Source organism: Bidens hawaiensis, unplaced genomic scaffold (assembly GCF_021521415.1).
Source record: "Bidens hawaiensis isolate Kalapana, Puna unplaced genomic scaffold, B.hawaiensis_p1.1 tig00038131_1, whole genome shotgun sequence".
Classification (NCBI taxonomy): domain Eukaryota; kingdom Viridiplantae; phylum Streptophyta; class Magnoliopsida; order Asterales; family Asteraceae; genus Bidens; species Bidens hawaiensis.
Window position 1 is genome coordinate 37,017 of NW_027505531.1, and position 25,845 is coordinate 62,861.

At 39.9% G+C, this 25,845-nt stretch overlaps 1 protein-coding gene and 1 pseudogene across 1 annotated transcript; both read left to right on the forward strand.

Annotated features, from left to right (window-relative positions):
• Positions 1-1,929: 1,929 nt before the first annotated feature.
• LOC143613775 (receptor-like protein EIX2) lies at positions 1,930-2,712 on the forward strand. The gene has a single exon (XM_077087394.1). It carries the CDS (start codon positions 1,930-1,932, stop codon positions 2,710-2,712), a length of 783 nt encoding a protein of 260 aa, XP_076943509.1.
• A 2,526-nt stretch (positions 2,713-5,238) lies between these two features.
• Positions 5,239-8,395, forward strand: LOC143613769 (receptor kinase-like protein Xa21; annotated as a pseudogene).
• Positions 8,396-25,845: the final 17,450 nt, after the last annotated feature.

Here is a 25,845-nt window from a genome sequence, read left to right on the forward strand (position 1 = left end):
GGCTCGTGCAACTACTTTCTATTTGTTATGTGGAACAAGTATGAATTGATAAAAACCATGGTTTCCTTGGTAATTAGTTAGTTATTGTTAACATGAAACATGTTAACACGAAACATTGTATACAAGTAAAATTTCATGCATAAAATGCATATTGTAGATTGAAATTTGAAATCAATACTCATTCTTGTGAGTTGTGAGTAGTATTTATGACATTCATTTTCCAGTGGATTCGATCATCACCCAAAGTCAACTCCTCATCAAGTCTCCAACATTTGAACCAAAACGTAATTCATCATGATTGTCTTGGCGCTTAGCAACCCCTTTAATTAGTTGATTCATATATTGTCATAGTTAAACTGCCTCGAACCAAAAAACTTAACAAGAACTAGAACACAAAATGATTTCAAAAATAATGTAAGACACGAAAAACTGAACACGCACAAGTTTTCGCTAGTTGACTCGAACACAACTAGTTTAACATGAAATTCTATATTTTTTTTAGCATATTAATACTTTAAAACTATAAATTTAAAACATAAAAATTACAAAGACAAAATATCCATGTTTAAACTATAAACAATAAAATATCTTCAGTTCATTTGCACGCCTAGGATCATTAAGAATCCAATACAAAACTGGCTCCACCTAGTCGAAAAGCATGATTGACAAACATGCCAGGTCAGGCGGATTCAGTAACGAGTTAGGGTTGAAATGGACCGATTCAAAAAAAGGTTAATTTGGTTTGGGTCAAAAGGGGTCTAGTTAAAACGGGTTTCGGGTTAAAAGGGGTTTGGGATGGAATGGGTTTGTGGTCAAAACAAATGGGTTTGAATAATGGTTTGTTTGAAATTAATATACATTTCACCTTTGCCTATTGTTTTCGGCACTAGCTACGCGTTCGGCGTTGGTTACACGTGCTTAAGTGCTAGTTATGCGCATTCCAGTGCCGCCCATGCGTGCAGAGTTGGTTACACGAACCGAGGCTAACAAAGGTGCGTCCAGCGCAACGAGTAATCCATGTTGGTTACACATGTTTAATATCGATTGCAAATTCAGACATCAATTGCATGTGCAGCGTTGGTCACCGTGCTTAAATGTCGGTTACGCGGGCAGAGCCAATTATGTGTGTTGGGAAACACGCATGTGGCGCCACATAATGCACGTAACCCGACCCTGGTATGCGCTTAACTAAGCACTTGACATGTGGCACACTCTGTACGAGTAACCAGCGCCAATGACACGCGATGTTGCTACACGTGTTTAATGTTAGTTATGCGCATTTCGGTGCTGGTTACGAGTATTCAGGCGTTGGCTACCCGTGGCATCTACTATGCGTGTTTAACGCTGCTTACGCACATTCCGAAACCAATTGCGCGTCCAATGCCACTCTACGCACGTCGCTAGCTGGTTTCAAAGTATTGACGTTGATTACGTTTCCAAGATGTATAATTTCGTTTACATCTATTCACTTTTTGAATAGGCCGGTATTTTCTAATAATATTTTCTGTAACATTTGTTAAAAGTTTGATATAATGCCTGCCTGATTGTTTGGGAAAACTAAGTGTTTTAAAGATTCTTAATTTATCAAATAATAAATTTTCCGGGGAAATCCCTTCTTCTTTGGGAAGTTTGTTAACTCTGGAGGCATTGTATTTGCGGACAAATGCCTTTGTTGGTGAACTACCGGTGTCCTTGAGCAACTGCATAAGAATAAGATTTTTGGACTTTGGGGAAAATGAGTTATCCGGCGTCATACCAGAATGGAAAGGGGAAAGTCTTTCAGGGTTATATGTTCTTGTTTTGTGGTCCAATAGATTCCACGGAAAATTACCTTCCCAAGTGTGTTGGTTGAATAATCTTCAACTTCTTGATCTGTCTAATAATCAATTGTCGGGTAGTATTCCTCGGTGCTTTGGTAACTTCACTGCAATGGTTAGAAGAAGCTTTGGAGATGATATGACTAACCATTCTTATCTCTCTTATATTCCAACAGTCATGCTAATAGGTCCTGCAGGTAGTGTTCTAAGTTCTGAAGAAACGACTTCTGAGGAGGACCATTTTCTTGACAATGCATTGGTTAAATGGAAAGGAACAAAACGGTCATTCGAAAGAACTGGTTTGCAACTACTAAAGAGTATTGATCTTTCAAGAAACAACTTTTCTGGAGTACTTCCATATGAGATCACTAGTCTTTATAATGCGGCTTCGTTAAATCTTTCCTATAACAAACTGCATGGGGAAGTCCCAAAAGATATCAGTCAGCTGAAAGCTTTGCAATCGCTTGACTTCTCAAGAAATGAGTTCTCTGAACATATTCCCTCGAGTTTGGCACAAATAAGTTCTCTAAGTTACCTTGATCTCTCATATAATAACTTGTCAGGAAGAATACCAACGGGGACTCAACTCCAAAGCTTCAATGATACATTCTACAGTGGTAACCCTCAACTTTGTGGGCCTCCACTTACACAAATGTGTGGGGTTCCACCTGTTGTTGAAAAGAAGAATGTTGAAGAAGATGATGATTTTTGGAAATCATATTACACAGGTATGGGTGCAGGATTTGCGGTTGGTTTTTTGGGAATTTGTGGTGCTTTAGTTTTAAGCCTTCGATGCAGATATTTCCTTTTTGCTTGGTTGAGTCGAATGAAGGATTGGATATATGTAATTGTGGTTGTGCATTTTGGCAAACTTGAAAGAAAGTTTAGAAGGTGAGGCTCGTGCAACTACTTTCTATTTGTTATGTGGAACAAGTATGAATTGATAAAAACCATGGTTTCCTTGGTAATTAGTTAGTTATTGTTAACATGAAACATGTTAACACGAAACATTGTATACAAGTAAAATTTCATGCATAAAATGCATATTGTAGATTGAAATTTGAAATCAATACTCATTCTTGTGAGTTGTGAGTAGTATTTATGACATTCATTTTCCAGTGGATTCGATCATCACCCAAAGTCAACTCCTCATCAAGTCTCCAACATTTGAACCAAAACGTAATTCATCATGATTGTCTTGGCGCTTAGCAACCCCTTTAATTAGTTGATTCATATATTGTCATAGTTAAACTGCCTCGAACCAAAAAACTTAACAAGAACTAGAACACAAAATGATTTCAAAAATAATGTAAGACACGAAAAACTGAACACGCACAAGTTTTCGCTAGTTGACTCGAACACAACTAGTTTAACATGAAATTCTATATTTTTTTAGCATATTAATACTTTAAAACTATAAATTTAAAACATAAAAATTACAAAGACAAAATATCCATGTTTAAACTATAAACAATAAAATATCTTCAGTTCATTTGCACGCCTAGGATCATTAAGAATCCAATACAAAACTGGCTCCACCTAGTCGAAAAGCATGATTGACAAACATGCCAGGTCAGGCGGATTCAGTAACGAGTTAGGGTTGAAATGGACCGATTCAAAAAAAGGTTAATTTGGTTTGGGTCAAAAGGGGTCTAGTTAAAACGGGTTTCGGGTTAAAAGGGGTTTGGGATGGAATGGGTTTGTGGTCAAAACAAATGGGTTTGAATAATGGTTTGTTTGAAATTACTATACATTTCACCTTTGCCTATTGTTTTCGGCACTAGCTACGCGTTCGGCGTTGGTTACACGTGCTTAAGTGCTAGTTATGCGCATTCCAGTGCCGCCCATGCGTGCAGAGTTGGTTACACGAACCGAGGCTAACAAAGGTGCGTCCAGCGCAACGAGTAATCCATGTTGGTTACACATGTTTAATATCGATTGCAAATTCAGACATCAATTGCATGTGCAGCGTTGGTCACCGTGCTTAAATGTCGGTTACGCGGGCAGAGCCAATTATGTGTGTTGGGAAACACGCATGTGGCGCCACATAATGCACGTAACCCGACCCTGGTATGCGCTTAACTAAGCACTTGACATGTGGCACACTCTGTACGAGTAACCAGCGCCAATGACACGCGATGTTGCTACACGTGTTTAATGTTAGTTATGCGCATTTCGGTGCTGGTTACGAGTATTCAGGCGTTGGCTACCCGTGGCATCTACTATGCGTGTTTAACGCTGCTTACGCACATTCCGAAACCAATTGCGCGTCCAATGCCACTCTACGCACGTCGCTAGCTGGTTTCAAAGTATTGACGTTGATTACGTTTCCAAGATGTATAATTTCGTTTACATCTATTCACTTTTTGAATAGGCCGGTATTTTCTAATAATATTTTCTGTAACATTTGTTAAAAGTTTGATATAATGCCCTTCGTCACATCACATCACATCACATCACATCACATCACATCACCAACACCACAACCCCACCTGCCGTCCATTCTTGGCCCACTCACGAATAAAACCATTAACCAACTTATTATATCTTATCATTTAATTTTTCCACATCAAGCTTTTAATATATTTGAAAATCACTGAAAGAAAATTTCCTTTAGTCAATCCATCATATCGTTATATTTATTGTTGCATCATACTCATGAAAATTATATATTTTGTTTTCGTAATTTCATAATATGTTTGGGATCATTAGAATTGCATCAATATGTTTTAAAAATCTAGCATTTTCTCCCTTATCTCTTATTGCTCCGGTTATTTGAGATCAAATTCTTTCAAGATCATGAAGTCTTTCATGATTACAACGTAATATTAAACGTCAACGTCAATCTTAATGTAAGTAATTTATATGTATTTTTTTTTAAAATATTTTTTTGGTCGAAAACACTTCTCTATCATGCTCAGGTGTCAAATTTCCTTTTATTAATTTTTAAAGAAAATTGTCTTATATGTGTTCAGTGTTCTTACTAGTTTATAATTCTTAGTTTTATGATCTTGATGATGTTTTATATAATATGATCTGGCCATTTGGGTGTTTACAGAGATGATGTGTTTATTTTGTGTTCATTTAAGTTTTATTTTGATTAATGGCTGATTAAATCAGTATACTAATTTTACTTGCATTTTTAACTTTTTTTTTAGTAAATATTTAATCAGCAAAGTAACTAGTTTAAGATCCTTGCAAGGCAATGTCTTTGTGTTTAAGATCTTCCAAAAGTTTTAATGGATTCAATAATTTATGATTTTCTATATATTTTATTGGTTCGGTATATAGATAATCTTTAGACCATCCCTAATCTTTATAGCCATTTATTGCTATAAAGACTTGGCACGCATATGTCCTCAACGCAACAATGAATATACAAAACCACTGCCTGTCCTATTATTTCCATGTAGTTCCAGAAATGAAACCACGCAAGCCAATTTTCTTTCCATCTTCCTCTCATCTCGCTTTTCGTCTTTTTAGCCTTGTTATATTTCTGATTACAACTGCCACCTCTGCTTCCTATGGAGGAAACGAGACTGATCATGTGGCGCTGTTGTCATTCAAGTCAATGATCACCCATGATCCGTACGGAGCTCTAGCCTCATGGAACACTTCTTTTCATTTCTGTGAGTGGAATGGTGTTATATGTGGGAAGGAGCAGAAGCGAGTGACTCGCTTGAGTCTGTATTCCCAAGGTCTAGCAGGCTATTTGGCTCCTCATGTGGGGAATCTCAGCTTCCTTCGTGCACTTGTAATATTCAACAATAGCTTTCAAGGAATCATCCCTCAGGAGCTCGGTCGTTTATCTAGGATGCGCTTGCTCAACCTTGACCGTAACAAATTTGAGGGAGTTATTCCAGCTAACTTGTCTGGTTGTTATAACCTTGATACGTTTGTCATTTCTGAAAACAGGTTAGTTGGAAGCATACCCGAGGAGATTGGTTTCCTCTCAAAACTTGTTTTTATTGTTATTCATAGAAATAACTTAACAGGTGGAATCCCATCTTTCTTAGGCAATCTTATATTAGTCGAATCGTTCTCAGCCTCGAGAATTCCATGGGGTGGGAACATTCCAGACACCTTGGGCAATTGGAAAAGATTAAAAGACCTTTACTTAGGTATGTGCAACTTAAATGGAACCATCCCTGATTCCATTTATAACCTTTCGCTCCTAACGGATCTCTCATTGCCTGAAAATCAACTTACTGGTAGCCTTCCCTCAACCATAGGTACAACGCTTCCAAATCTCGTTAGCCTTCAGTTAAGTGGTAACAAACTCACTGGACATCTACCACTCTCCATATCTAATTGTTCAAAATTAGAACTTCTTGAAATGGTTGACAATAAATTTAATGGGGAGTTGGCAGTTGACTTTGCAAAACTTAGATATTTATATCAAATAACCTTAGGTGGAAATCTTTTGGGAAGCGGTGAAGCTGATGAAATGAAGTTTATTGATTCTTTAAAAAACTGTAGCAAGTTGCAAATATTGGATATTCCTTACTGCAATTTTCGAGCGGTGCTCCCTGCATCAATCGGTAATCTTTCTGATCAACTCTATTATCTATCTTTTGGTGAAAATCAGTTATATGGAAACCTCCCCTCAAGTATAGGGAATCTAGTTGGCTTGACCAATTTGAATTTAGGAGGTAATCGATTCACCGGAAAAATCCCCTCTACTATTGGTAAGCTTCAAAATCTAGGAGTTGTTAGCGTGTATGGAAACCAGTTTGAAGGTTTGATTCCAGATGCCATAGGAAACTTATCATCCTTGAATAAACTTGCTTTAAACTCTAACAGATTGGAAGGGCGTATTCCATTAAGCCTAGGAAATTGTCAGAAACTACTAGGGTTGTTCCTCGGTGACAATAAACTCAGTGATAGAATACCTAAAGAGATTCTTCAACTTTCATCTCTATCCATAATACTAAATCTTTCTCACAACAACCTGTATGGTTCACTTCCAGTAGAGGTTGGAGACCTTAAGATGCTAACTTATCTGGATCTATCGCATAATAATTTATCAGGCAACATTCCTGGTAGTGTTGGTGGTTGCACTAGCCTTTTATTTTTATCACTCAAAGGAAACTCATTTCAAGGAATCATACCACCATCATTAAGTTCCATGAGAGGAGTGGCAAGACTAGATCTTTCTTATAATAATTTATCCGGCCAAATTCCTCGATTCTTGGAACATTTTTCGTTAGAATATCTGGACTTATCTTATAATGATTTTGAGGGTGAAGTACCAGTTGCAGGAGTGTTTTCCAAAGCAAACGTCTTCTCGGTTTTAGGTAATCGTAGGCTTTGTGGTGGCTTAGTTGAACTCGGGTTACCAAAATGCAAGGTGATGAAGAAACGTAAAAAAAGGTTTCCTATATTAATCGTGTTAGCTGTTTTAATTGGATTCGTACTTTTCTCTGTAATATTATTTGTATACGTTTGGTCTAAGAAGAAACCCAAGGTCCGACGGTCTAATCATCGGTGAGCGAACCACACTCAAACGTAACATATAGTCAACTTCTTGAGGCTACCAGTGGGTTCTCTGAAGAAAATTTGATTGGAGAGGGGGGATTCAGCTCTGTCTGTAAAGGAATCCTTCATAATTATGGTGGATATGTTGCAGTCAAAGTTGTACATCTCCAAATTCGAGGAGCTGATAGAAGCTTTCTTGCAGAGTGTGAAGTATGGCGGAGTATTCGACACCGAAATTTATTGAAGATAATAACTTCATGTTCAAGTGTTGACTTCAAAGGCAATGATTTCAAAGCTTTGGTTTACGATTTCATGCCTAATGGGAGTTTACATGACTGGTTGCACTCAAGTGCAAGAAAATCTAGACTTGACATTATTGCAAGAATACATATTCTCATAGATGTCGCGTGTGCACTTGATTATCTTCATAATCATTGTGTAACTACCATTGTTCACGGTGACTTAAAGCCTAGCAACATTTTACTTGATAGTGATATGGTGGCTCATGTTGGAGACTTTGGTTTGGCCCGGTTTCTTGGAACTCATGATTCAAACAAAAACAACTCTTTAGCTATTAAAGGAACCATTGGGTATGCAGCTCCAGGTAAAATTCTTGCATACACAAATGCTCGTACTTCCTTACACTATCACTTTTTTTTTCTAATAAATGCTTACACAATGTAGAATATGGTCTGGGAAATGGGATGTCAAGTAGCGGGGATGTTTATAGTTTTGGAATATTATTATTGGAGGTGATGACAGGGAAAAGGCCGACGGATGACATTTTCAATGATGGCCTCAACCTCCATAAATTTGTGAGCATGGCCTTGCAAGATGACCATGTAACTGATGTTATTGATGGTGACCTTTTAAATTATCATCAAGATGATGAATTTGATTGTGGCGTTCTAAATTATGATCAAGAAGATGAAATTGCTATGAGAAGTAAGACCCCAAACACAAAGAAAATAGAGCATTGTGTGACTTCACTTTTGAAGATTGGAGTATTATGCTCACTGGATTCCCCCGCACAACGGATGAATATCAAAAATGTTGTCTACAAGTTGCAGAGTACTTTGGATACACTTTGAAACGCTTGAGGTGCCTTATTCTTCACTTCCTTATATTTGAGTATAAATTAATGGCAATATACAACTAGTCTTATTTATATTTGTTTGACTTCGTGTTATAGTCATGAGAAGAGATCGACTCAAATAGTTTAATCATTTCATGTTCATAAGTCGGCAGTATGCTCTTCTATCTAAGTGGCTTGAAATGATAAGCCTAATTTGTTTAAATTTTTTGTTAAAAGTTGGAAATTTGTAAAGTGGGCACTGGGTGGTACTGTTGAACTGACAGCTAGAAAATGATAAAAGGGCGAGCAAGATAATCTAACATCGACATCGAATTGATTATTAGAAACTGACTTGGCTTTGATTTAGCCAAATGCATTAAAGAATGTTCGGTGATGATCTAATTCACTCAATAATTCATATGAAAACGTATAGAAGTCTAACTGGTCCATTAGTGTATTTAATAGATGAAAAATGAAGCCCCATCCCATTGTTGAGAGTTGGTACAAAATCTGCATTAAGTGTATTTCCAAAAGTCAAAATGACGTGAAGGCACCGAACAATTTGCTTATCATTTTCCTCTCAGAATGTGTCACATTAATTTGTTGATTCTTACGAATTCTCAGTCGGATAAAATTCAAATTAGACAAGAAGTTCGTATGTTTGATGTGTGCGTTGCAAAAACTAGAAGAAACGCGGGAATGACTAAAATGATGAAAAATCATATTTGTAGATTAAGGAAACTTCAATTTGATATTTTAATTGCATTAATAATGTGCCTAATTTTGACACCAGATTTCACACGTGAAATTCCGTAAACTTCGATTTCTAATGATGATTTTTAATGGCATAGCAATTGTCAATTAAAAATTTCCAAGCTCAACCCTAGCAGGGGCAACCTTGCTTCCAAGGCCGCTGACCCCGGCCTTCGCCAAGATCCCCCATTGATTAGGGATTCGCCTTAAATACCAATGAGGTTCTAATATAGAAGATTATAATAAATTTTAACAAGTGTGCGCTTTGCTTCTCCTGACTTGTTTGATGAATATTACGATACATGTTGCTCAATAAGTCAATCCAATTTCACAAACATATCGAACATTTTATGCTTTCGATGCATATATGTCACTAAAAACATTTTAATATAATTAACATTATTGTACCTTGAGAAAAAAACTAGTAATTCTGAGTGCGTTGCTATGGAGCCGTTAAAAACAAATACAAATTTTTCGCTTTAAATTGCAGAAAAGTTTTAACTTCTTCGAAATTTTATATAAAAGGTTATATATATAAAGAAAACCAAATCTTCTATCTAAAGACACGTTTACAGCAAGGACGTTAATACTAATCAAAAGCTTATACAAAAATGTCAAGCAAGTTGCGGTTAAACCGAATAATAATGGGACTTAATAATGTTGAACCATTAATTAAAGTCAGTAGGATAGCTTGGGTATTTATAATTTACCTATGTTTCTCATGCCTGATAATATTGCTCGAGAGTTAGAATTGTAGGCCCATGATAGCATATTCCTCCTTGAAATATGAAAGGATCATATATGGGGGGTTGGCACTTTGCAAATGCACCTTAGCTTGCCATATACCGATCGACACCGATAAAATAAATATGATATTAAAAAATAGTTTTTTATTGCGAGATTGATTTTGATTGCTAGTATGGTATGATCACATTCGTTTTGTTGAACTTGACTGCTCCATAAATTTGTGAGTGTCTTCTCTGTTGATTATAGAGTAATTGTGAGACGAGAAAAGAAAAAAAAATTACCAGTCATGAGTAAATATGGAAAAACACTGTTTAGTGTTTATCATTTATAATTTTTTAAAATAGTGATTAGTGAAGAAGAGAAAACATATAATGATAAAGTTATAAAAAAATATAATTAAAAAGAACAAAAAAATTGTTGTGGTTTTTAGTGTAATTATAGTTGTAGAGATAGAGTTACTATAGGAAATACTCTAGCGTAAATAATGTTTATAGCTAAAGTAAATAAATTACGAGGAAATTTTCAAACTTTAAAACTTAAAATTAAGACAGAATTACAAATTTTGTCCTTTAAAAAAAGTCAAATTACGGTTCGTGTCCTTTTTTTAGTTTCTTTGCAGGTAATATCCTTTAAACATTTTTTTCCTACACGTTATGTCCTTTACGCTAACTGAGTTAGAAAAACTCAGTTAAATACCCTCACGTGAGACGCATGTGAGGCATTTTTGTCTTTTCGTCAGTACCTGCAAATTTATAACACTTTCCCCTCATTTCTCTCTTCTTTCTCTCTCTAAGCCACCACCATCACCACACCATCACCTGCAAATTACCACCACAAATCTCAGCAACGGTTTCCATTAACACATCCTCCGCATCCTCCGCAACGGTTTCCATTAACCACTCCGGCCAACATACCCTTTTCCGCCGGAGCCACCATCACCACACCTTCACCCCGTCGGAGCCACCATGGTTCTCCGCCGTCTCTTCCGATTCCGGCCACCTTCACTTTTCAATTGCGGCTAACTTAAAAAACTTACACCTTGTCGGAATCAAAAAGTCTTCAACCTCTAGATAATAATGTCCACGGCGACACAACAGTCACCACCACCACCATCGAAGTCAACAGAGTCAACGGCGGCAAACACACTCACCAAACGATACGAAGGACTCGTAATAGTCCGTACAAAGGCAATCAAAGGCAAATGAGCTTGGTTATTATCCGACTGGGTATACGAATCTGAAATCCCCAAAAAGCCCCCCGAGTCAAATACTATCCAAGTCCCAAATCGAGTCATCACTCCGGTTATTATCCGACTGGGTATACGAATCATGTGGGCCCGTCACATTAACAAGTTTGACGCCATGTTCTTCAAGCTTTCATCCGACGGGTGGAAGTCAAAATTGGTCAACTTATCGATCAATTTACCCACCGGAACCAGTGTTTTACGGCGGGCAGTGGTTAATAACGGGTATGTGTTTAATGGAAACCGTTGCTGAGGAGGACGTGTTAATGGAAACCGTTGCTGAGATTTGTGGTGGTGGTAATCCGGGCAGATCTCGAACCACCATTGATTTTCCGTCGAGCTCCGGGTAGATCTCGAACCACCACGAAATTTAACGATTGAGGTTGTGCCTTCAATCTAAGTAGACAACGACGGGAAAGGGGGTTGGTTTGGTGGTGGTCACGGCTGAGATAAGGGGGTTGGTAGTGGTGGTGGTGGTGTAGAGAGAGAAGAAGACGAGAAGAGAAAGAAGATGAGAAGAGAGAGAGAGAGCGTGTGTGTATATTTGAACTACTTCGTTGTAATGACCAAAAAGCCCTCACATGCCATGCACATGTTGTCATTTAACTGAGTTTTTCTAACCCAGTTAGCGTAAAGGACATAACGTGTAGGAAAAAAATGTTTAAAGGACACCGCCTGCAAGGAAACTCAAAAAATGACACGAACCGTAATTTGGCTTTTTTCAAAGGACAAAATTTGTAATTCTGTCAAAAAAAAATGCAAAAATAAAAAAAGTAATAAAACCAAATTTCATATTTATCATCCCGGTTTAAAAAACGTCTTGGTTTAGCTAAATTATATAAATATGTATAATATGTACAAACATGTTTTTTTATACACATATGTACAATTTAAGGTAAATGATAATGTACATATGTGTAAATTACGTAACTAGAGATTAAATAAAGTTATACACATGTGTATAATATGAATGTTTTTTTATGAAACCGGAATGAAATTTAAGAATTTTGGTTTTTTTTTATTTTTTTTATTTTTTTTGGTTTTATAATTTTTTTTAAAGTTTTTTTTTTGTGGCTCAAAATGGTTCTCAAAGTTCTCAATTTTCAAAGGGTTCTTTTAGAATCCTCCCTACATATATATATATATACTAGTTTTTATCCCCCGTATTACGGGGGTTGTTTTTCATTATTCGTTTATAATATTTATATATTTTTTGGATTTTAATTTTATTTATTTTACATAAGTTAATAATATACTTATGATACAAGGGTTTTACAAATAAATAAGATGTTATAACTCGGTTTAAAAGCTATTTGGGTTTGGTGAGACCCATGACCCGTTTTTTTTAACTATAAAATTATTTTTTAATTATAAATAATATATATCTTTTTTTAAATATATCAAATATTATTTTTTTAGTATATCCCTATTTTATATGATTTTCATATCAAATATTTTTTGAGATTAATTTTTAATTTAATGAGATGTTATAACACGTTTAAGGAATATCTGGGTATGGTGAGACCCAAACTCGTGAATTCGGGTCAAATGTATGAGAAACCTCCATTTACAAATACTGCAATTTGGTGGTTTGAGAGAATTTAGGGAGCAACCATAGAACTTTTAAAGGTTTCGTTTATGTATATTATAGATGGATAGATTAATAATCTTTATATATTCAAATGTTCGGTATATGTAGATGTTAATTAATTAAATTTCCAGTCTATTGTAGTGTCAAAGTTTAACACCATAAACATGACCTGTGAACAAAGAAAAATAGATTGATACACATAATAATAAAAACAAAAAAAAACATAAAAGCTAAACTATAAATTAAAATATTTTATAATGAAATTATATGAATTTGCAAGTAATTTATACAACTTTGGTTTTCATAGTTTACATATAACAATTATATCTTGTATATCTTGTTATAACAAAAATTACTAATATATGTTTACATTTAAAGCATTATATAGTTAATATAATATTTATATCTATACTATATATAATACATAAGTAAAGGGCAAATATATTACTTTTTAGTATATCACTACTTTATAGGATATTTATATAATATATTTGATGATATTAGTTTTTAATTTAATGAGATGTTATAACACGTTTAAGAAATATTTGGGTTTAATGAGACTCATACCCGTGAATTCGGGTCAAATGCATGAAAAGTCTCCATTTAAAAGGTAACTCCAAAAAAGAGGGAGCGACCACATCGCGACACATATGATTTTTATGTTTTCGTTTATATATATATATATATATATATATATATATATATATATATATATATATATATATATATATATATATATATGGGAGGGATAATTTGAGAACTTGATGAGTTGTAAGAACAAAAAAGGGGGGGCGACCACATCGCGACACATATGATTTTTATGTTTTCGTTTATATATATATGGGAGGGATAATTTGAGAACTTGATGAGTTGTAAGAACTTTAAGATTTCAATATGGATCACACACTTAATTAAATGAATATAGAACATGTGGCTAAGAATAAATCTGATTAAAAAACTAATCATGAGAAATAATAAAGATTTTTTATTATTACACAAGTTTAAATTTCAGTTACACGTGTGTAATAAATCAATTCGGTGTGTAAAAAAATACTGTAATTTTTTCTACGTTACTTACACTTACGTATTACATATGTGTAAAAAAAATTCAAAAAAATAAATAAAATTGTTACGTTGAGTTCTTAAAACTCAAAGTGGTTCTCAAAAGAAATCAATCATATATATATATACACACACACAATAGTTTTTATCCCCCGTATTACGGGGGTTGTTTTATATTATTTGTTTTTTGAATTTTTATTTTTTTTTATTATATGAAAGTTAATAATATACTTATGGTTTGATGATAAATTGTTTCACAAATATATGAGATGTTATAACCCGGTTTAAAAGCTATATGAGTTTGATGAGACCCAAGACCCGTTTATTTTTAATACTATAAAATTGGCTTTTTAATTATAAATTATATATATTATTTTTTAAATAAATCATATATTAATTTTCAGTATATCCATACTTTATAGGATTTTTATATTAAATATGTGGTGAGATTACTCTTTAATTTAATGAGATGTTAAAACCCGTTTAAGAAATATCTGGGTTTGATAAGACCCATACCCGTAAATCCGGGTCAAATGCATGAAAAGCCTCCATTTAAAAATTAAGCAAATCTAGTTACTCCAAAAAAGGGGAGCGACCACATCGCGACACGTAGGATTTTTATGTTTTCGTTTATATCTATACTATATATAAAGCATAAGTGAAGAACCTCTTAATTTTTAAGAGCTATCAAACTTATTGTTTTTAGTGCAAACTATAATGCATTAGATTAGGATATTTTAGGGGTGTCTTTTCACAAATTTGTCTTTTAGCAAAACAAAATCATCTTACGGTTTATTTTTAGGGTATGTTTGGCAAAACTAGCTGGTAGCTGTAACTGGAAGCTGCTAGTTGGTGGCTGAAAGCTGGTGGCTGTTAGCTGTAGCCTTTTAGAAATATTCAGGTGTTTGGTAGAGTAGCTGGAGCTTTTAATAAAACTAGCTGGGTGCTCACGTGGTGCATCGTTCTAATCTGAAACCTATTCTGACTTGACCCCTTTCGACTCAAAATTGTACCAACGTGAATTGAACTAAATTAACCCTTTTTGCATTGACTCGTTTTGACCCTAATTTGGTCTTACACATGACCCGGGCTTTCCTGACTCGACTTGTTGCCGATCCTGACCAATAATCACATAATATGCTAATTTTTTAAAGTTATAGAAGTATAACAATATGATATTCAAATTAAAGAGAATAAAATGCTCGTTTTTATGATGTAATTTTTTAAAAAAATAGTAACGTGTGAAAAAATTATGGCATTTTAAAAGTCATGGGAGTAGTTGGTTTTGAATAAGGGTTAAATATGTAATTATTATATGAATTAACAAAAGGTGTTGGAAGTTCAAGTAACAAAATTGTAAAATATTAAATACCAACTACTAGTTGGAGCTTTTAGCTTCAAGTTTCTATCCTAGAACCTTAAAGCTACTCTAACAAAACAAGACTTTTCAATAAATATGAGTTTTTTCTTAAAATCTTGTATCTCAAAGCTCCTAAAAGCTTCTAAAAGCTTCTTGCCAAACATACCCTTAATATATTAAAAAATAATTACAAGTTTGGTCCTTTAACTTTATTCACATTTTATTTATATAATAGTTACATATATACCGCTTATTTTAAACCAACTACCCCGACGACGTTTAACATTTATAATTTTTTCACACGCTAATATTTTTTAGAAACATTATACCATAAAAACGAGTATTTTATTCTCTTTAATTTGAGTATATGGTATTGCTATACTTTTTTCATTTAAAAAACTAATGTGTTACTTGATTACCATTAAATACCGGAAAACGAATCGGGCGGGTTAGGCCCTTCGGGTCATGGGTTTAAAAGGTTAAGGTTGGAATGAGTCGATACAAAAAGATTAATTTGGTTTGGGTCGGGACGAGTTTGGGTTGAAAGGGGGTCAAGTCATAACGAATTTCCGTTAGAACATTGACAAGCGGAACGGGTTGCTGGTCAAGACGAGTTCAATGTAGTGTTACGTGCGAACCAACACCTGACTAAGCGTGCACAGTCGTTATGTGACGTGCTTACTAACACCGGTTAAGATTCAAATGCCGCAATACGAGCATACTATCGTCGGGTTGCGCGAATACTATTGTGAAGTCACGCACATACAGAAATAGTAACACTAGTTACGCGTCCGATGTCATGTTTGCGTGCATACCCGTCGCATCGTGCGGGCACACAACTAGTATATTATACATAGATACATTAAAGAAATCATAAACACAATATAATAGGTGAATAACGAGAAGCACAAAATAAATTATACTAATAAAGATTTCCGAACAAAAAAAGGAAACGAGAAAAAAACTTATATAATAACTAAAAAAACGAGCTGAGAAAATATAAATATGAACGTTCTTATTTAGTTTTTTACAATATATTATTTTAGTTTTATTTTAATAGATTCTAATTTCTAACAAAATAAACGTTGATCAAACAACCACTCAAAAGTTGTTTTAAGATCGACACAATTAAACCTGTTAACTAAAAAATATACTATATTTTTTATTAATTGTTACATAAAAACATATAGATATAAGATATAAAGTAATTAAACAAGTCATATTCATAATTAATACTGAAGAGGTAGGTCCCATCAAAGCCCAGTTGGACCCGCAAGACTCACCTTGAAGAGAGACGTCTGCGCAGAAACCAACTGGATCCGCAGGACCCACCATGCTCAGAGACGTGACGTCCTTACGCGCAGTACACAAGCTGTTCCCGCAGGAAATGCCTCCCAATGGTGAAGTACTCCGCCTGTTCCCGCAGCTGCGGATATAAGCCATCAGGGAAGGCCACCCGCGCAGCAAGGCTACACGCACAAGGCACTTAGCTCTCAATGATTCAGTAGTCACCTGAAGGAATGAGCAAAGCCGGGAACAATCCCGCACAAAGGCGGGAGGGGGAATACTCCCGCCCAAATAAGCCAGTCCGTACGATACTGGAGGATCTTTTGTACTGTACCTGACGAGGTATGGGCAAAAGATCTGACCAGAGATACGATAGCTCATTGACAACAGTATGGCGAGCAGCATGCTCTTGTACTGTATGTCGCTATTAGCCGCTGCCTACTCACCAACTCCTGTCATACCACGTGCATAGCCGGCAGTTGGTGGAAAAGGAATAGTACACAGCAGGCCCGGTCACTGTCAGCCGCTGCCTACCCACCAACTACCAGCATGGCACGTGCGTAGGCCACAGTTGGTAGAACAGGAATACTATTCAGCCGGCTATACCTTCTTGGAAACCTACATTCGGCTATAAATACCCCAAATGGTATGATCATCTGATCTCATCTTGTATCTTATATCTTATACCTGATATCTGCTCTAGCAATCTCTTAATATACACTTATATTCAAGAGCAATCTAGTCTGATTCTCACGCCGGAGGGTGGTCACAAGGAGGAACCCCCCCTTTCTCAGTGACGAGCTCACGGTGTCTGTTTTGCAGGTTCAGAAGAACCATCTTTGCCGGACCTAACCCCTCGTGGGAAACATCTATTTAACCCCCAGGTTATCCGTAATCTGCCCGGGGTCGACTAGTGTTTCTTCATTGGCGCCATCCGTGCATAAAAGCTAGAACTTCATTTCTTTTCAGTTTTTTCGAACTTCTGGGAAGATGGTTAAAGAAATTCCGGTAACCACAACCCCAGCTACTGGGGAGGATACCGGCTACACAGTTTTTACAAACACTACCCCGGTTACCCAAGCCGGGGCAAGTGCAGTAAATTTTACGAACACTACCCCAGTTACCCAAGCTGGGGCAAGTGCAGTAAATAATCGCTCACTGGGATTCACCGATACCCAGTTAGAGAGACAACGAACGAGGCTCCCCCGCCAAACACTCGATGAAGTTAAAGCATGGGCGGAAGCACGTCAAAAAGAATTCCAAGCTAAGTTGGATGAACGCTTACGTTCATACCAACAGCCTGAGGAATTCGAAGAATACTTGGACGAAGATTCGGAGGAATCCGATAGTGACGCAAACCCTCGTCATCGGGCGAAAGGGAAGCGTAAGGAAACAGACTCCCAACCGAGAAGGCGTTTTGAAGAAACCTTCAAACCAAAAAACGCGGGTGGAAACCCACGTGACTTCTCCAAAACATTTAGACCAACTGTTGCAAATGCGGGAACGTCCAAATTTGCAAGGGACATTGCGGAAGCAATTGCCCCAAAAAGTGCCAAACAAATGTCCAACATAGGCACATATGATGGTATATCTGACCCAGACGATCATTTGAACAGATTCATAGCGGGGGCAACCGTCAGCAATTGGACGGAACCCACGTGGTGTTACATGTTCCAAATGACGCTTGTTGGGGCAACCAGAGCGTGGTTCGACCGTCTACCGGTCCACCACATCTACGATTGGGCAGACTTCCAGCAAAAGTTCAGCCAACACTTCAGCCAGCAAAGAAAGTATACCGAGGAGCAATGGACAATCCTCAATTGCATTCGAGAAAAAGATGAATCTTTGCCAGACTTCATCACTCGCTTCAACTCAAAGAAGCTAAGTCTGGGTAATATTAGCGAAGATCTTGTTCGCGCTGCTTTTATCCAGGGCTGCGAACGACCCAGAGCTTATCCGCACCTTAACGGGTAAAGATGGCATGCCATCCACATGGGATGCCATCATGACCGCAGCTAAACGCTTTGCGGAAACGGAGAAGCAACAGGGTAGAGATCTCCCCCAGAGCACAAACCTCTACACCCAGAAAACAAGAGAAGACAATGTCCTTACCGCCCGACTAAACAAAAAGCGGAAGCTAGGCATTTGGCAGTCAAGGGTAAACTTTGACACCTCATCCGGCTTGCAACATCGGTTGGGCGGAAGGGATAACGTACAGTCAAACCAGAATTCCAGATGGACGCCACTCACCAAAAGCGTCACAGAGATATTCGCCACCGAGGAGCTCCCATGGCCAAAGGCTCCAATAATCCGACATCGTCACAATGCTGATCGGAGCAAATACTGTGATTTTCACAGGACAAAAGGCCACAACACTGAAGAATGCACAGACGTAAAGGACATGGTCGAAGCATTTGTCAAAGATGGGACGCTCGCGCACCTCGTGGCGGAATGAACGCTGAGCAGGCTGATGCGTGTAGAACCCCAGTTGGGGAAAACACGAATAAAATTGTAGCTTCAATGTTGGAGACTACATACTGCATAAACAACGAGATCCCGACCCAGGTGCATATCGGCTCGATGGTACTCCCATCCCAACAACATGGAAGGGAGCTCAATTACACAGTTTGCATGTAGATCAATTTCAAATTTGTAAAGGCCCAGAGCCACTTCTAATGGAAATGATTCTCCTTATCACATTGACGCTGATGATTTTACATTTATACTTTATGAACTTTCCACACGGATATGCCGGTATTCACCGCATACATAAGTGTGAAAGTCGTTGCGTGGGGAAGGTGGCAAAACCCGCATAAACCCAAAAAACAACAAACCTTCACGCATGTCAGTTAAAGGTAAAGATCAATCCCACTAAATGAAAGTGCCGGTCTACCCGCACGAATCATGATAGAGGAAACTGAACACTAACCTATAAACAACCACGCGTTGAACGGTTTATTCAACACTGATGCCGGTATTCACCGCATAATTACGTGAAAAGTCGTTGCGTGGGGAAGGCGGCAAAACCCGCATAAACCCAAAAAACGGCAAACCTTCACGCAGGTCAGTCATAGGTAAACGTTGGTCATCCCACTAAATGAAAGTGCCGGTCCTAACCGCACAAATCATGGTAGAGGAAACCGAACCTATTGACAACCGCGCGTCGAATGGTTAACTTATTCAAAAAACTTAAGAATTTCTAACAGAAGGATGAGGAAAACCTCCACGCAGGTCAGATATAGGTAAAGTTTAGCCATCCTACCAAGTGCAAGTGACGGTCCTACCCGCACAATCACGAAGGAGGAAGCAAAACTTCAACCTATTATCTACCACGTTCAAAGGTTACTTATTCTAAACACTTAGAAAATTTCTAACAAAAAGATGAGGAAAACCTCCACGCAGGTCAGATATAGGTAAAGTTTAGCCATCCTACCAAGTGTAAGTGACGGTCCTACCCGCACAATCACGAAGGAGGAAGCAAAACTTCAACCTATTATCAACCACGTTCAAAGGTTAACTTATTCTAAACACTTGGAAAATTACTAATTTAAACTGAAGTATGCATGAGCAAGTCATAACGTTTATAAAGCAAGTCATCCAGTGAAAGAAGCGGTCTTACTCGCACAAAGATTTATATTTCATAATAATTCATTACAAGAGTGGCCGGGTAACTACCCGCCTACAAGAATATAAATCTATACAAGCTAAACCTATCCTAACAGTGGGAAGGGATCTTCAGGATCAGGCTTCAGGGCCACTTCCACTTGGACCCGCACCATCAGTAGAACGTGACGGTTCAAGGAAAGCTTTAAGGATAGCTAGCCCATCATCAGCAACAGCAGCTTCGTTCACCTTCTCCACCACTGGATGCAGGAAGGCGGCATACTGATTCACTGCTTGGTCGTATACAGCTTCAGTATCAACGTCATATAAAGGGAAGTTAGAAGGCGGGATGCCTTTCTCAACAAACCCTAGACCAAGCAGGAAGCCGGCCTTTTCCCCATCCTCGTGAGAAGCGTTGAGGGCTGCGCTCATAGCATCGTCGTAAGACGTATCCGCGAAGACCCGATGCACAACCTACAAGAAAAAACAAGTATCAAAACCTTTTCTGTTTATAAAGAAAAGCGTAAAGACATAATGAAATTAAACATACCTGAGACAACGCTTCTCGAAGAAGCCATTCCTTGGCAACCAGAGCCTCCTGGAGGGCAGCTTGAGCTTCGTTACGGGCGCGTTCGGCTTCACTTTTGTTAAGGTTGGAAAGCAACACTTCTTTAGCCGCAGCCTCTTCGACGCCCTTTAGCTTCCGCTCTGTGTGGTCAAGCACCCCCCTCTGGTCCAAGATCTCTTGGAGCTTTTTGGCGTCTTCCATCGCCAAGGCATCATGAGCCTGCTGGAGAGCCTTTAATTTGGCTTTAAGCTCCTCATTCTCCACGCGTAGAGGCTCAGCAACAGCTTCAGCCTTGGTGGCCCTCTCGGTTGCGTTCCGTGCAGTTTCCTTAGCCAGCCGAAGCTGTTCGTTAACAGCTTGGGCAGCCTTGGAACGGGCCTCGAGCCGGGCCTGAACTTCAACTTCAAGGGCCTTAAACGCCTTCTCCTTCTCCGCAGCAGCGGCGGAGAGCCTACTATTCTCCTCCTGGACAGCCCGCGCCTGAGCTACTTCTTGGATACGAGCTGCTTTTAACTTGTCGTTTTCACGACAAAGCAGCTCGACGCGCGGCTGCATCCGGGCCAGGAGAACCCGAAGCTCATTGGTTAGCCTACCCTCCTGGTAGCTAGCCATGGCTTCCCCCAACGCACCACTGGGAGCTGCGTGACGAGCCCAGTCCACGCACTCCACAGGTGTGCGAAGGGTTGTTCCTCGGCGGATGTTCCATCGTGGAACATACACTTCATTGGAATCCGACACAGCAAAAAACAAAAAGCAGTTAGGAAAAGATGATATATATAAAAAAAAAAAAGGCCAAAAGAACCCTACGCACCTGTAGGGTCAACAACAGGCCGATAGCCGCCAAACCCATCACCTGAACCCAAGGGAAATCCGTCCAAGAGATCAGGTAGATGGGAAGGAGGCAGAGGTTGGCGAGAAGCCCCATGCATACCTGAAGGATCGGCCGTCGTTGCCGATGACGGAGGAGGCATGGTGAAGGCCGCCGCGGTAGTAGAAACCAACGGAGGTGAACTCACCGTAGGTGAACTCACAACCGTGGTCGCCGCTGCGGAATCCGCAGAAAAAGTAACCGCCGTCTCTGTGAAAGATGCGGTAAATATGGCACTGACAGCCGGCGGTGATATCACAGTTGGAACAGTTGGCTCAACTGGGTGAGCAACTGAACCAACTGAAACAGGCGCAGCCGCCTGAGTCGTCGCCTCAGGTAGGCTGACCAAGCCTACCGTCACGGGTCCGGAGGTACTCCTCCCCGCTCCACCCTGGAATGCGGTAGCATCCACGCCTGCACAAGGAAGATAAGTATTAATGATGGAAAGCTATGAAGTTAAAAATAAAGGAAGTTTGTACTTGCGGGTTTTCTTGAGCCTAAAAGTGCGGACAGGCGGGGACGAACCCGATGGAGCCGGCCTCTTTGCGCCGCTCACCGTCGTCATCCTGGGCTCTCCGGAGGTGACAGTCGTCGCAGCCTCCGGAGCAGTGGTCTTATCACCACCAGGGTTCCCCGCCACCTCCTCGCTCTCGGTCTCTGAATCAGACCGAGGCACCGGATCGGCAGTGGAGGCTACCTTCGCCTTCCCCTTCCCGCCGGCAGCCTTCTTCTTCCGCACCAACGGAGGACCATCTGCGGATTCCTCATCAGAGCACAAGATTAGAGGAATTCCAGCAGAGGTTTCAACATTGAGGGTTCGAGGGTTGAATAACGCCTTACCTGGCCGCCTGGCGCTCAGGATCTCGTGGCCTGGCGGGTAGACCTCCACGAACCGATCCGCCGTCTGTTCAAGGATGGGCAACTCGTTCTCATCTAGAGCACGAGTACCCATCCGAGCGGGACTATCAGCCTCCCACGGATACAGGAACGACTGCAAGTCGTTCCCCTCTGAAATAAAAGAAAAACATTTAGAAGACAAACCTATATAAACAAGGAAGACAGAGCATACCGTAAGGGACAGAGTTCAAACCGTATTCGAGGAGGATGGGAACCTGTGACGCCTCCTTCCACACCCGGCTCATACCAAGCATCACCATCCCAGACTCCGCAAAGCGGTACACCGGAGTCTGGATCCGGGAGATCTTGGCGAACCATTCCGCCTCCTGGTAGTTTGGGGCGTGAAGGGCGGGGAGCGCTATCCCATTCTTGAACGTCATCGCTATCGGGATGACGCGAGCGGAGATATAAAAAACTCCCTCTTCCACGACCGAAGACTGCGCTCGGTTGCGCAGATCTTCAGCCCCTTGATCCGGTTGACCAAGGTGTACAACCCCTGGATGCACCTCCAAGAATAGAAGGTCATCAACCGATCAACGTGGGGCTCCACACCCAGAACGAGGCACACCCACTCGAAGTGGCGGATCTTGGCGATCGCCATCGGGTGTACCTCCGTCAGGTGCACACCGTGCCTCTCCAAGACACGGTATACAAACTTCGTCAATGGGAACCTGAGATTCCCATAAACGAAGAATGCAGCGTACACCCCTATCTTGCCCTTCGGGGCATCATACACCGTCTGGTGTGGCTCCGGAAACTCAGGCTCGAACGGCTCGAGCATGAACTTCCGGACCACGTACCGATAAAGCTCGGCAGGAAGAGCGCACTGGCACTCGCCAGCAGTGCTCTTGTCGTCCCTATCAGAAGTGGACGACGGGTTCTCGGCGTACACCACAGCCTCCTCGGCTGTAGCCTCAAGATCGTGAGAAGACATCTTGCAAGTATGAGAAAACGATTTCAAGAGAATGCTCGACTGAAAAGGTGAGTATTCGCCGGAAATCGTCTTGAAGATGAAGAGAAAAGTGAAGGTGTGAATTACAAAGGACCCTCTCCCCCTTTATATACTCATCGCAATTAATGCGATGAATTTAATGCGGAAGAGAGAGAAATCGCAGGTGCAATGAAACTATGACACGTGGCAAAAAGCAAGCTGGCAACAGCTGTTGAAAGGACGCACCATTAATTTCTCGGCCACGCGCCCGAAAAATCGCGCCCACGCGCCTAAAAAAGCGTCTGGAATGACCATGTACTGTCACGTCACCATAACTTCCTGCACGTCCTGACACAGGCAGAAGAAACCGTCGCACGACGTTTCAGAAGTTTGGACTGTTCTTATCCTTTCACCAACTCTTCGAATTTCAAAATTTCAAAAAGATTCAAAAGTTAGCGCGAATATACCCCTTACCTTGGCAACCAAGTAACTATAAGACAGGTGCGAGTACAGTGTTAAGGCAAAACCCTTCACATACTTAGCACCTGCAGGGAATTGAAGCCAATAATACCTCGGCAACCAAGTAACCATAAGACGGGTGCGGGTACAGTATCAAGGCAAAACCCTTCACATACTGAGCACCCGCAGGGAATTGACGCCAGGAATACCTTGGAAGTAAAGTAACCGTAAGACGAGTGCGGGTACAGTGTCAAGGCAAAACCCTTCACATACCTAGCGCTCCGCAGGGAATTGAAACCAAGAAGGATCTTCTGGGCAATGCTTGAGGAAACGGAAATAACATCCCCGCATAGCGGGACCGTCGAGAACTACATTTTTTGAAGCTCCAAGATGGAATTGGTGGTTATAACATAATTGATCACTATGTTCAAAACTACCAAAACCTCATGGAGAATCTACACAAGTGGGACTCAACGCTCCTGACTTGCGAAGAGGTTACAGACCTACCCGCATCATACCCAAAGATCAAGCAGGAAAGTCAGGAATTTCTGCAAGTGACATTAGGACTTCCGCAGGAAGAATCCCCATGGAAAACCTTAAAAACTAAACCCTTTTCAAAACCCTTTGCTTAAGTCCAAAAGTTCACCTCACTTTATTAAACATTCATGAGAAGAACATTGGACTGGGGGGACTTGAAGAGGTAGGTCCCAGCAAAGCCCAGTTGGACCCGCAGGACTCACCTTGAAGAGAGACGTCTGCGCAGAAACCAACTGGATCCGCAGGACCCACCATGCTCAGAGACGTGACGTCCTTACGCGCAGTACGCAAGCTGTTCCAGCAGGAAATGCCTCCAATGGTGAAGTACTCCGCCTGTTCCCGCAGCTGCGGATACAAGCCATCAGGGAAGGCCACCCGCGCAGCAAGGCTACACGCACAAGGCACTTAGCTCTCAATGATTCAGTAGTCACCTGAAGGAATGAGCAAAGCCGGGAACAATCCCGCACAAAGGCGGGAGGGGGAATACTCCCGCCCAAATAAGCCAGTCCGTACGATACTGGAGGATCTTTTGTACTGTACCTGACGAGGTATGGGCAAAAGATCTGACCAGAGATACGACAGCTCATTGACAACAGTATGGCGAGCAGCATGCTCTTGTACTGTATGTCGCTATTAGCCGCTGCCTACTCACCAACTCCTGTCATACCACGTGCATAGCCGGCAGTTGGTGGAAAAGGAATAGTACACAGCAGGCCCGGTCACTGTCAGCCGCTGCCTACCCACCAACTACCAGCATGGCACGTGCGTAGGCCACAGTTGGTAGAACATGAATACTATTCAGCCGGCTATACCTTCTTGGAAACCTACCTTCGGCTATAAATACCCCAAATGGTATGATCATCTGATCTCATCTTGTATCTTATATCTTATACCTGATATCTGCTCTAGCAATCTCTTAATATACACTTATATTCAAGAGCAATCTAGTCTGATTCTCACTCCGGAGGGTGGTCACAAGGAGGAACCCCCCCTTTCTCAGTGACGAGCTCACGGTGTCTGTTTTGCAGGTTCAGAAGAACCATCTTTGCCGGACCTAACCCCTCGTGGGAAACATCTATTTAACCCCCAGGTTATCCGTAATCTGCCCGGGGTCGACTAGTGTTTCTTCAAATACTTATGCTAAACTCGTTGTCTCTAACCGGTTTAACACGATAAACACCTGTTTTTTCAACCATACATTTTCCTTCACTCCCTTATTTTATTTTTCTCATTTTTTACCATCGTTGAAATCAAACGTTCAATGTACATGACTTTCTTGAGATTCACATTACTTGAGTAACAGGAGGTAAAGAGATAAATGGAAATAGGACCCATGAGCGGATATCTTTCCATTTACGGGACGACAACACCCCCACGATTTCTATCAGCATTTTTGTTTGCACTTTAATATTCTTTTTAAACTTATAAAAACACAGTTGCTTCCCATGTTATAAGTAGAGTAAGTTTGGTTTTGTAAGCAGAAAACAATTGAGTCAAGCTCTTATCTTGTTCAATCAAAATCCTCCCTTAATTTCTTGGCTATTGAAACTAACCGATAGATCGACGTCA

Bases quoted from the DNA above. Each gene is read 5' to 3' on its own strand.
- LOC143613775 (XM_077087394.1), top strand. From the start codon at position 1,930: ATGGTTAGAAGAAGCTTTGGAGATGATATGACTAACCATTCTTATCTC.